This window comes from Carya illinoinensis, chromosome 1 (genome assembly GCF_018687715.1).
Source record: "Carya illinoinensis cultivar Pawnee chromosome 1, C.illinoinensisPawnee_v1, whole genome shotgun sequence".
Classification (NCBI taxonomy): Eukaryota; Viridiplantae; Streptophyta; class Magnoliopsida; order Fagales; family Juglandaceae; genus Carya; species Carya illinoinensis.
In genome coordinates, this window is record NC_056752.1 from 14,564,000 (window position 1) to 14,576,293 (window position 12,294).

At 33.9% G+C, this 12,294-nt stretch overlaps 2 protein-coding genes across 2 annotated transcripts; one reads left to right on the forward strand and one right to left on the reverse strand.

Annotated features, from left to right (window-relative positions):
* The first annotated feature begins 5,823 nt into the window (after positions 1–5,823).
* Positions 5,824–6,657, forward strand: LOC122311570 (calcium-binding protein KIC). The gene has a single exon (XM_043126164.1). It carries the CDS (start codon positions 6,044–6,046, stop codon positions 6,410–6,412), a length of 369 nt encoding a protein of 122 aa, XP_042982098.1. The 5' UTR covers positions 5,824–6,043; the 3' UTR covers positions 6,413–6,657.
* A 2,113-nt stretch (positions 6,658–8,770) lies between these two features.
* LOC122311578 (serine/arginine-rich splicing factor RS31A-like) lies at positions 8,771–11,836 on the reverse strand. Its single transcript, XM_043126177.1, has 6 exons — positions 11,677–11,836; positions 11,224–11,338; positions 9,854–9,966; positions 9,495–9,724; positions 9,134–9,412; positions 8,771–9,001 (listed from the first exon to the last, which is right to left on the reverse strand). The coding sequence occupies exons 1-6, from the start codon at positions 11,764–11,766 to the stop codon at positions 8,971–8,973; spliced, it is 858 nt and encodes a 285-aa protein (XP_042982111.1). The 5' UTR covers positions 11,767–11,836; the 3' UTR covers positions 8,771–8,970.
* Positions 11,837–12,294: the final 458 nt, after the last annotated feature.

The following is a 12,294-nucleotide window of genomic DNA, read 5'->3' on the forward strand; positions in this document are numbered from 1 at the left end:
GGACATGCTCTTCATGTAGCATTATTGATTCAAGTTAGACCATCAGCATATCACGAATATTCTCCATTACAGCTTGTATTTGGTCAACAACCAAAGATTTCTCATCTTTATATTTTTGGATGTACAGTATATGTTCCAATTGTACCTCCACAACGTACAAAGATGGATCCTCAATGTAGACTTGGGATATATATTGGGTTTGATTCTCCATCTATTATTAGATACCTTGAGCCTCTTACATGGGATATGTTTAAGGCACATTTTGAGGATTTTCATTTTGACGAATCCATTTTTCCAACATTGGGTAATGAGAAGTCGGTGCCAAAAGCATGACAGGAAATTACTTGAAAAAATAAAGCCTTTTTCCTATTTGATCCTCGTACAAATTAATGTAAACTAGAGGTTCAAAAGATTATTCATTTACAAAGTGTTGCAAATCAATTACCAGATGTATTTACTGACACTAAAGGTGTGGTAAAATCATATATTTCTGTTGTTAATGTTCCAGCAAGGATTGTAGTTCCTGAAGAACAAGTTGCCAAAACAACAATAGGTGAGTCTAAGACACACCTAAAGCTTGGACAGCCTATTGGTGCAAATGACAAAATTCTTTGGAAGAAAAAAATACATAATGAATTTGGTACTCCTGAAGAACCCATACCTACAAGACAGGCCACAATAGCAATTGATGCTCCTGAAAAGACTTGAAAAAGAACCTCCTGAAGAGATATTTCATGAAATTTCTTCACTTGAAGAGTGACAGATACCTAAAAATAACAAGATCTCGATACATTTCATTAGTACTAGAGAAATTTTGGATAGAACTAAAACTATTGTCGATAACATATTTTCATATAAGATGTCCCTTGAAATTACCAGAAGTAATAAAAAAAATGAGCCAAGAACTGTCGAAGAATGTCAATGTAGAAATGATTGGCCAAAATGGAAATTAGCTATTAAAGTTGAATTAAACTCGCTAGCAAAGCGAGAGGTCTTTGGACCAATTGTTCAGACACCAAAGGGTATAATGTCTGTTGGATATAAATGATTATTTATACGTAAACGTAATTAGAGAAATGAAATTGTGCGATATAAAGCACGACTTGTTTCATAAGGTTTCCTGCAAAAACCAGTGATTGATTATGAGGAAACATACTCTCCTGTTATTGATGAAATCACATTCAGATTTTTTATTAGCTTGGTAGTTACAAAAAGATTAGATATGCAGTTGATGGATGTAATCACTGCATATTTATATAGATAATTGAATCATGACATATATATGAAAATTCCTGAAAGATATAAGATGCCTGAAGCTCCTAATCTAAGTACATCCAGAAATATGTATTCTATTAAACTTCAAAGATCTTTATATGGGTTAAAGCAATCTAGACGCATGTAATATAAACATCTTAGCGAATATCTATTGAAAGAAGGATTTGAGAATAATCCAATATGCCTATGTGTTTTTATTAAGAAATCAGACTTCAGATTTGTTATTATTGTAGTTTATGTTTATTATCTAAATCTTGTTAAAACTCCTAAAAAGATCACAAGAACCGCTACATATTTAAAGAATGAATTTGAAATGAAAGATCTTGACAAAACGAAATTTGTAAAATGGAATTCTCATTCATCAGTCAACTTATACAAAGAAAGTATTGAATTACTTTTATATGGACAAAGCTCATTCCCTGAGTACTCCAATGGTTGTTCGATTACTTGATGTGCAAAAAGATCCATTTCGTCCTTGTGAAGACGATGAAAAAATTCTTGGTCCTAAAATACCTTATCTTAGTACAATTGGAGCCCTGATGTTTCTTGCAAATTACACTCGGCCTGATATTGCATTTTCAATTAATTTACTTGCAAGATATAGTTCTGCACCAACTCGAAGACATTGGAATGGTATTAAACATGTCCTTTGATACCTCCAAGGTACGGTTGATATGGAATTATTTTATCAACATAGATTAAGTCCACAATTAGTTAGATATGCAGATGCAGGTTATCTTTCAGATCCACACAGAGGTAGATCTCAAACTGAATATATATTTATTTATGAAAATTCTACTATATCATAGAAATCTGTCAAGCAAATACTATCTGCTACCTCTTCAAATCACTAAGAGATCATTGTAATTCATGAAGCAAGTCGAGAATGTATTTGGTTAAAATCGGTAATTCAACATATTCAAGAAAAGTGTGGTTTTCTTATGATGAATGATAGCCCAACAATTTTATACGAAAATAATGATGCTTCTATTACTCAAATTAAAGGATGATATATCAAAGGTGACAAAACTAAACATATTTCACCTAAATTCTTTTATACCCATAAATTTTAGGAGAAATGTGAAATTGATGTCAAGCAGATACGGTCAAGTGATAATTTGGCAGATTTATTCACTAATGCATTACCAACTGCAACATTTAAGAAGATTGTGCAAAACATTGGAATGCAAAAACTTCAAAACCTATCATAATGCACTTTTTAGGGGGTGTAAATGTCTTGAAAACTAGTTCTGATTGTACTATTTTTCCTTCGTTAAGGGTTTTTCCCATTGGATTTTCCTTTGCAAGGTTTTAATGAGACAATTCTAAAACACTTGACGGTACACATGAATACTGTACTCTTTTTTCCTTCGTCATTGGTTTTTTTTTTCACTGGGTGTTTTTTTTCTTGACAAGATTTTAACGAGACATATTCTTTATGTATGGTCATCTAAAGGATGAGTGTTATAAACTGATTTGTATGACTATCTTTAGCAATCAATTATGACCACATTTAGCCATTAATTATAACTTAAGCTATATATAAATCAACTTTGTACTCCTATATATATGGGTATCATTCACTTATATAAGATGGTGTTTTCAGTATTGAATAACAACATTTTCTTTTACAATATCATTTTTCTTTTAGTTTCATAACAAAATTATAAAAATATATAAGAAAAATTAAAAAGTTAAAAAAAAAACTATAAAATCAGAACAAATATTTATAAAATAGATAAAAAGATTTTTAAAAAATTAAGATAAATGTTTCAAAAAGTGTAAATGTTATTTACAAAGGTTGAAAATATTTATTAAAAAAAAAACTTAAAAATTATTAAAATGATAAAAACAAAATGAAACTTAAAAATGTTAATCTTAAAATATAAAATGTTAAATAAACAAAACTACAAAATGCTGTGCTTAATTTAAAAATGATAAAATAAAAAAAATAAAAAATAAAACTTATATTTTTCAAATTATAAGAATATCTTAAAAGAAATAAGAATAAGACTCCGGGAATTCATATTTTAAAATGGAAAAGTCTATTACCAGATGGATGAAGCTCAATGTCAATTGTAGCTGCCCAGGCCGGAACTAGGAGGCCGCCAGTGGAGGTAGGGGTGTATTTAATATGGAAGGCTTTTCGTGTTGGTCTGGGTCCTAATACTAAGGTTGAAGTGAGGCCTGTATTGGATGGTTCTGCAGCTGTTTATCACTAGAAGATGGACCTTTATATATAATAAATATATACATATGCAGCGTTGGAATCTATCTTTACGGATTGTGGGGAATTTTTTAGATGACATTTTGGGTGCAGCTTCTATTTGTACGTCGAGGGTTTCCACTAACAAATTACTCTCCAATTTCTAGTAAAGTAATTAATTAACAACCATTGCCTGATCTTAGATATTAACATTCAATGTGTTTTGGTTAGTTTAGTTTATATTATTATTTTATTTACTGATTTATTAAGTATTATTTATATAATATCTTTTTTAAATAAAAAACTTAAAAACATTCTTGAGCCAAGCTCAATTAATTAGCACTCGGCTCAATTACAACTCGGATTTTGAGCCAATTAACCATAAGCTAGATTTTTTTAACAAATTAAGCAGAGCTTAAGTAGCTTTAAATCAAAAAGAGCTCATATCGGGTTTTGAGAGTTTCGAGTCGAGCTCAAACTCAACTCACCTAAGCTCGATCCAAATCAGCCATAATTAAAAATATAAATAAGATAATAAGGTGATATTATAATGATTAATTTGAAAAAATTATAATAATTAATTTGAAAGTATTTGTGTTTGAATGTTATTTAAAAATGAAATAAAATGAGATGAGATAAAATATGTTTCTAAACATTTCCTTAAAAACCCTATTGAGCCGAACTCAATTAATCACTCGGCTCGATTACAACTTGGATTTTCGAGCCAATTAACGTTAAGCTAGATTTTTTCACAAATTAAGCTGTGCACGAGAGCTAAAGTTGAATTTTTTAATCCGCTTTAAATCAAGACGAGATCATATCGTGTTTTGAGACTTTCGAGTCGAGCTTAGACAAGCTCAACTTGCCTAAACTCGATCCAAATCAGCCCTAATTAAAAATATAAACAAGATAATGAGGTGAGATATGGATCGTGCGTAGAAGGAAGGAAAATCTGGTAGCCAGCATTATACTAGTGGATTGCCATCACGTTACTGGTTTTAGGATGGGGACTTGAAACTGAACCCCAGCTAGCTGGTGTTTGAAAATTACGTTGCCTCCCCTTCAGCCTACAACACCTAGATTTATTAGAAGACTCCAAATACGATAATTGCACGGCATTGGAAACTACTCAATAAATACTCCTATTGGCATTGTGGTATTTTAGTTTTCTTGTCTGTTCTCGATCTCTTTCTGTCACGTGTCTGAAATTTGTGTTCCTTCTGGCCCACATCACAACCCCATTGCTCGAGGCAGAACAATGTAACAGTAAGCAATGACAAAATTGGTGAATATCGTGGAAAATGCAGGATGCCAAATGCCACCATATACACATACATATATGAACGAAACTTCACCTTCTACGGGACCAATCGATGATCATATGTCATATGCTCTATGTCAGTGTGTGTGTGTGTGTGGATTTTGTGGTTATGAAGCCAAATTGTATGATGTCAGCTGTGACTGAGGAGGAAGACGATGAAAGTGGCGTTTACAAACACGTCAAATTATGTAGATTCCGGCATGCATGATAGCGCCATTAGGTGAAGTTAAAAGAGTATTGACCCTCCGATCCCTTGCACGGCTTGGTGAGTTTTTAAGAAAATTTCAATCTCTTAGCTACGTTCTATGTAGTACCCTTGCAAACACTATTTTTGGTATACAATAATGTGGACAAAACCTGCTCTAGGTCCCACAGCATGAATTAAAAAAAGGAAGAAGAGGAGAACAAAAGATAAAGACATCTAAAAAATGGAATTTTCAACAGTTCTATCGGGAAAGTTTGAGTGCCTGTTTTTTCTTTATCCTCCACTCCAACTTTGTCGTCTTTCCTTTGTAAGTGTAATAGAGGGAGCATTTTATAGTCGATTTTTACTATAACAATGAAAAGGAAGCTACCAATGGCTCAGGGCCCCAGGCTAAGAACCAGAAACCCAATCTTATATAAGTTCGGACGTCGTCAGTGGAAAACAAAAGAAAAGGACGGCACATTTCATGGACTAAAACAAAGCAGAAGAATCGAAAATATCAAATTGATAATGAATAGATGAAAGAGAAAAGGAAGCTTCATAGAAGCCAAACTCCGGACAAATTAAGCTATTCTGTCCCATTTGAAGATTACGTCTGTACACGAGATCACTTATTCTGCTTCCAATTGCACCTTCCTGGAAACTGTTAAAAAGAAATAAAAGAAAATGCATATATATATAGACGTTTATCCAATGTTGACAGTACCATTGACTATGAAAAGTGAGAGAATCAACGCCACACACGTGTCTTATATCTACATTAGATCAAAACATTTAACTTTTCATATGGATCATTGCGTGATCAGTTCCACACCTTTGATGTGTGAACTTGATTTTTAAGGTCACATCTTTCGGTTTTTGGACCTTCCTAGCTAGCATGACTTTATAGTTCAAAAGCAAAGCAATGAAACTTTCTATGATTATAAAGGCTTCAGGGGTCTTCAACATACCTACTGTTATATGTCTTTCGAGCGGTTCTTTGTACCACCACCACAAAAATCCAGTCAACTAGGAAAATTCTTTCATCGCCAGGACAATGGAGGACAACATGAAAACCACCATGAAGATGGAATTTGAGGACTTGCTGCCAGTTATGGCAGAGAAGCTAGACGTCGAGGCCTTTGTGGCAGAGTTATGCAAGGGATTCAAGCTTCTAGCAGACCCAGAAAGGAGGTTGATAACACCCGAGAGTCTAAGGAAAAATTCAGGACTCCTGGGTATGGAGGGGATGAGCAAAGAGGACGCAGAGGGGATGGTTAAAGAAGGCGATCTTGATGGCGATGGGGTGCTTAATGAGACTGAGTTTTGCATTCTGATGGTGAGGCTGAGCCCCGGAATGATGGAAGATGCAGAGGCATGGCTCGAGAAGGCACTTGATCAAGAGCGCAGGAAATCTTCAGCTTGACTGTGCATTGATCAGTACTTGGAGCAGCAAAAAGACTGCTCTTCTGGTTTCTGTAACCTGGCTATGGGAGACAATTATCAAATTCATATTGTTTTTGTAACTTTGTCATCAACATGATCAGATCGATCGAATATTGTTCGTCTGGGTATGTAATATAATATTAATGTTTGGATTAAAATTGGTCAAGACTAGACTCTGCATAAGAAGTTGGAAGAATAAATTAGGACCTTATTTTGGAGCCTTTAGACTTCATCTTGCTAAATGCTAGCAATCCTTGATTGGTTTGGCCAAATTCATCTTTAAATTTGGTCAATATCAATATTTCTTTGTATTTATCTATTCCATCTAAATTCAATTCTCATATTAGATTAGCCATTCATTCTCTATATAATAATAAAATATTATTACCTTAATAATTTTTTATTTAATTTATTTTATTACATTTTGTAGTTCTACCAATTAAATATTAATAATAATTATATTCTAATTAAATTAATATTACAAAAAAGTATTATTAAATGTTAATAGTAATTATATTCTAATTAAATTAATATTAAAAAAAGTATTGTTAAATTTCAATAATAATTACATTTTATTAAATTAATATTAAAAAAATATTATTAAATGTTAATAATAATTATATTCTAAATGTTAAATGATTTTATTCTAATTAATTTAATTTATTTGTTTAGAATGATAAATTAATATTTTAATATTTGATAAATGAATAGTAGTTATCTATCTTTGGCCAAGTCCTGTAGCTGAAATCTAAATTATTTTAGATATACCCAACCCAATATAAGATTTTTTCGACACATATTATTTAAATTTTAGCCTACCTCCTCATTTGTCTAGTCAATGAGAATGCTCTAATAAGTAGAAGTAACTAGAAACCAGAATGATTTACGTTTTGCTCTCATTTTCAAGACACAGCTCAAGAAGAACCGATTATTCATTAATGGTGGTGGGGGATTCCAAAATCAGATGTTATGATAACCATGCAACCGAGATGATTTTGCCATCACCCATCTAATGTAATGTTCCGTAGCTGCAGATATCCGATGTGACGGTCGACTTGTGCTTTAGAAAGAAAATATAATTTTAAGTGAAAAAGAGCTGGTTCCTCTCAATGCTCCGAAACAAACATTACAGTACGATTAATAAAAGACAAATCTGGAAATGAAACTTAATTTCTCAACTGGTCACGAATTAAGGTAGTTTTGTCGGCTGAAGAAGAATCTATAAGCGCTAGGATGTATATCGGAATTGTCCATATATAAGCTGGGGGGTCATTGAGGTTTTCGACTCTCACATCCTTGGATAAGAGAGCATGTGGAGGTATCTTAATCTCCCAATAAAAGAAGCACGGAGTTCTTGGGAAAAAGGACCACAACAATTTTTGTAACCACTCGTGATAGCCAGGTGCGTCACGAGTGAGTGTGTTCAATTGGAAAGAAAATAAATTTTTCACCCTAAAATTAATACTTAGACGTTTCAACTTTCAACTGCCAAAATTAATACTTACCAGTGATGTTACACAATCATGTCAATTCAATCTTAGCCGTGTGTACATTGATGCTTTTAATAGTTTGATAATATAACATAAAGAGATAAGAAAACAGATCTTTGGAGTTCGAGACAATTATTTTTACAATAATTTTATAAATCTTGATTATGTAGTTTTTGTAAAGTCCAAATAAAAATACAAATAAATGTGTTTTAAATTAAAATAACATTGTTGCAATGACAATATATATTATAGAATAACAATTATTCCTAAATCAAATTAAACAACCAGATTTCTTTAACCTGCAAACTTTTGGACTAACGTTCAAACTCTTTGAAGGTAAATTAGTGAAGAATTTTTCCTTTAAATTATCTGAAATATACTTATTGAAGATTTTTTATTTTAAATTATCCCAAATATATTTACAAAAACTATTTATCGAAAATCTACACCACCAAGATTAATCAGGACGATTTTCTCAAACACGCCAATAAAAATATAACGACCCGGGGGGTGGGGGGGGGGGGGGGGGTTTCGCTCCCTCACATTCTCTAGTTCCTGTTCAGGGGCTGCATATCATCCCCCTACAAGGTAGGTGGCCAAACTTACCATTTTTTAATATTTCTTGTATGTTCTACTCGTTTAATTTCGGTCTACAGCACTAACAGGAAGAAGAAAACTCGGTTAAAATGCCTGAGAAACAACTGCAGAAAAGTAAAAGCAAAAGGCGTGCTCTCTCCGATCTCCACAGTCGGAAAAGCTTTGGGTTCGTGCCATTGCAGCCAAATACCTTCGCAGATATACTTTCATGCAGGCTGTCATTGCTAATGGACTGTAAACGGCTCAAGTCGAAATGCAAGTCGCTTTATAGCTTTCTTTTATAGGCAGCAAATCACTCTAAACATAGAAGTCTGCTAATTCTCAAATTTTACAACTGAAAATATCAAAGTAACATATAGAAATTCTCCATCTCAAGTACGTACCAAAAGCTAATGAGTAACATAATTCGAGCTAAGCTTTTTTCAACTTCCCCAGCAAATGGGATTTTCTTTCAAGTTCTTGACCTTCGTATAGGTGACCGGCTGCAAGTAGAGATTTCAAGCTTAACAAATTAAGATCTAAGACAAGCAGCAAAGTCTGCCCCAAACAAAAGTAACAAAAATGTAAATTTTCACAAAATTATATGAACATTGCACCGTTAAATTACAAGTTACCTTCTGTTTCGGCCATATTCAGGACTCCTGTTCCTGCCATAATCGGGACTCCTGCGCCTGTCATATGCTGGACCATTGTACCTATCATAAACAGGGCTACCTGGACGACCATAATCAGGACTTCGGCGTCTATGATACGCTGGACTTGGTGACCTTCTGTAAGGACTAACCCCACGCCCACCATAACCTCTTTTTCTAGGGCTATCGTAATAGCTGTCACCCCTCTCGTCATCATCCCTTAATGCGTACTCAACAGATACTACTCTGTCTAAAAGCTTGCTGCAAAATGACACAACACCCATTGATTTGATAACAAAAATATGTTAAGAATGCTATGCAATGAAAAAACCATGTTACAAACCTCATGTGAGTGCACTCGAGTGCTTTGGTAGCATCTTCCTGAGTCTCAAACTGAACAAATGCAAAGTTCCGTCGAATTCGAACATGAAGAATCCTTCCATAAGGTTCAAAGTGCCTTTCTATATCACGCACAGTTGTGCGAATTGGATCAAAGTTAATTATGAACAAGGTTTTAGTAGGCCTTTGGTTTGCCACGGACCTAGATCCATCACGAGGCCGACCGCGTTCCCCCTGGAAAAATAAACTGATCAGGATCAGGAGGACAGGGATACTAATTTTAAAATGATTAAAAAATACTGCTAACTTAAAAAACATAGAAGTATAAATGAAAAAAACAGGTGACCGGTAAGAACACTGTACCCTAGCCCACTCCACTGACAACCTACGCCTGTCATAACCAAATGGCCTATTATCAACACCACGAATGGCATCTTCAGCATCACGCTCATCCATGAAATAAACAAAAGCAAAACCTGCAGAAACAAACAAACAAAATCAGTGACAAAACTACAATGAACAGTAACAACATACCACACAGTCAGCTGGCAGTATATTAGCATTATGTTTTCTTTTTCCCTGGCCAAAACTCAAAAAGTACAACACCTGAATTAAGTCAGGGGCTGATGCACATAAGGCTGTAGAGGAGTTGCATGATGAACTAAAGAGTGTTGCATGTAAAAATTTCTAATCCAATTCTGAGATGTCACTGCTAAGCATGCTTCGCCTTTCAGAAAGCACGAGTTCAGTAATGGAAGACATAGCATGACAGATTTCATTGATCCCACTATAATCAGTTGTTGGCATTGCATGACAGATTTCATTGATCACCTATGATCATTGTTGGTAGAAATGGCATAATAAATTGACGGATTCCACTAGACAGTTCGTGGTAAATGGCAAGCGATGAAGTGGGTGACTAAAGGATTGAGCGGAGTGTAGAAAATGCAGGATGATGCTATCTTTGTGAGGAAGGAGAGCAGGCAAGCAAGAAGGTTTCCTTCCCAAAATAAGTATTTTGCACATGTTGGCGAGCCTGATAGAAGCTCAGCAAATTTTCCACTAGTAGAGGTTCCTGCGTCAAAAGAAACACTTAAATATGGAGGTTTTCTCCAGAGAAATTGCACAGTTTGTGGATCCCATTCATTTCCATCGGGAAATGGTAATGGATATGCACACTACACAAGTAGCTTCATACCCATATCCAATGAATTGAAGTTAGTTGATTTTTTTTTTTTTAAAATAAACACTGCCATGATGGATATCCTTGTGAGCAATAAGCAAGGAAGCAGCCACAGCTCAAAAAATCGCCTAAAGAATAGAACAAACCAACATAACTCGTAACGCTATTGTCAAACTGATTAATCAAATAATTTAAGACAGAAACACGAAGAAGGAACCAGAGGGAGAGAGGTACACTAAAAAAACAAAAAGCAACTCCCGAGTTGACAAGTTCAGCTATGAACTTCGCTAAAACTTTTGAAGTTATACATAATTATAATGAAAAATAGAGTTCGGCTACGGATGAGCCACAACCTCCACATGGATAGTATAAATTTCATTGTTAAAAACCATGAGCTCAGAGCAGTTAGAAGAAATTTAACTCCACAATAATGATTAAGTCCAAAGTAACATCGACAACTTCCTTTACATATATGCCCTTACAAGCCTGCATATTGCTTAAAAAACATTGCTGGATGCGGTCACATAAAAAACAAACAACTACATCTTACCAGATTTCATGTCCACACGCTCGATCTTCCCGTATTTTCCAAACAAACGCTCCAGTTCAGATTGGCGAGTATCGTACTCGAAGTTACCCACGAAAACCGGCCTCATCGTCGCAACCTATCCAACAAGATTTTGATCTCCCAAAATAAGGTAAAAGGGGGAAAAACGATATTGTAAAAAGCCTATGGCTCCGTTGATTCCTCGGAAATCTAAAAGGGGAAAAAACAGTTTTGTTGTTTCCCTTCTTCCCGGAAACCGATTAAATTTCTGGACAAGGCAAAATATATATTCTTCTGAACCAAAAATCAACGAAAACATAAAAAAGGGAAAGTTTTGTCCACTTTTTTCTTGTCTTTTCTGATAAACCAAGCAGAGGAAAAGGAGGAAAACGAAGAGATTTTAAATAAATGAAAACAGAGAATAACTAAGAGTTACAGAGGATAAGAGAGAGGTACCTTCAAAATCCTTCGATTCGTCTCAAAGAGAAACAAAGCCCTAGAAGAGAGAATAGGGTTTTCGTGTGTTCTGGCACTTGGAGGGGCCATTTATAGTGCCAAACAAAGTCCCAATTCTTCGGTCTTTGACGCAGTACGTGCCCCGTGGCCGTTTGATCGTGCGAGGATCTGACGGTTAGAGAGGGTAGTAGTGGACTTCAGGACTCAGGTCTTTTAACGGATTTAAAAGTACGAATAAATAATGTAAGTGTTTTATTTTATTTTATTTTATTTTATTTATATTATTATTATAATTTTTTAAGTTTTTATATTAAATATAATAAATAATTTATTTTTTTAATTTTAAAATAATAATAATATATAAAAATAAATTTTTATTTAATTTTTAACTTTTATCTCATCTCAATTCATTATTTAAATCATATCTAAATAACAAGGAAGGTAGAAATTAATAAATAACGATTTATATGCCACTCACTAAATAATCTCATATACGATTTATCGAGTAAAGATTAATAAAAATTAATAAATCTATTTGAAATACTCTTTATTGACGCAGAAAACACCAAAATATGCCAAATTAAAGTAAATTTATTATTAAAAAATCGTAAATTCCGC

What these genes read in the sequence shown, in the direction of transcription:
- LOC122311570 (XM_043126164.1), top strand. Translation starts at nt 6,044, where the DNA reads ATGGAGGACAACATGAAAACCACCATGAAGATGGAATTTGAGGACTTG.
- LOC122311578 (XM_043126177.1), bottom strand. Translation starts at nt 11,766, where the DNA reads ATGGCCCCTCCAAGTGCCAGAACACACGAAAACCCTATTCTCTCTTCT. An exon ending in CGAATCGAAGGATTTTGAAG is followed by an intron (nt 11,339 to 11,676) that starts GTACCTCTCTCT and finishes CTTGTTGGATAG; the next exon opens with GTTGCGACGATGAGGCCGGT. An exon ending in GAATATGGCCGAAACAGAAG is followed by an intron (nt 9,002 to 9,133) that starts GTAACTTGTAAT and finishes CTCTACTTGCAG; the next exon opens with CCGGTCACCTATACGAAGGT.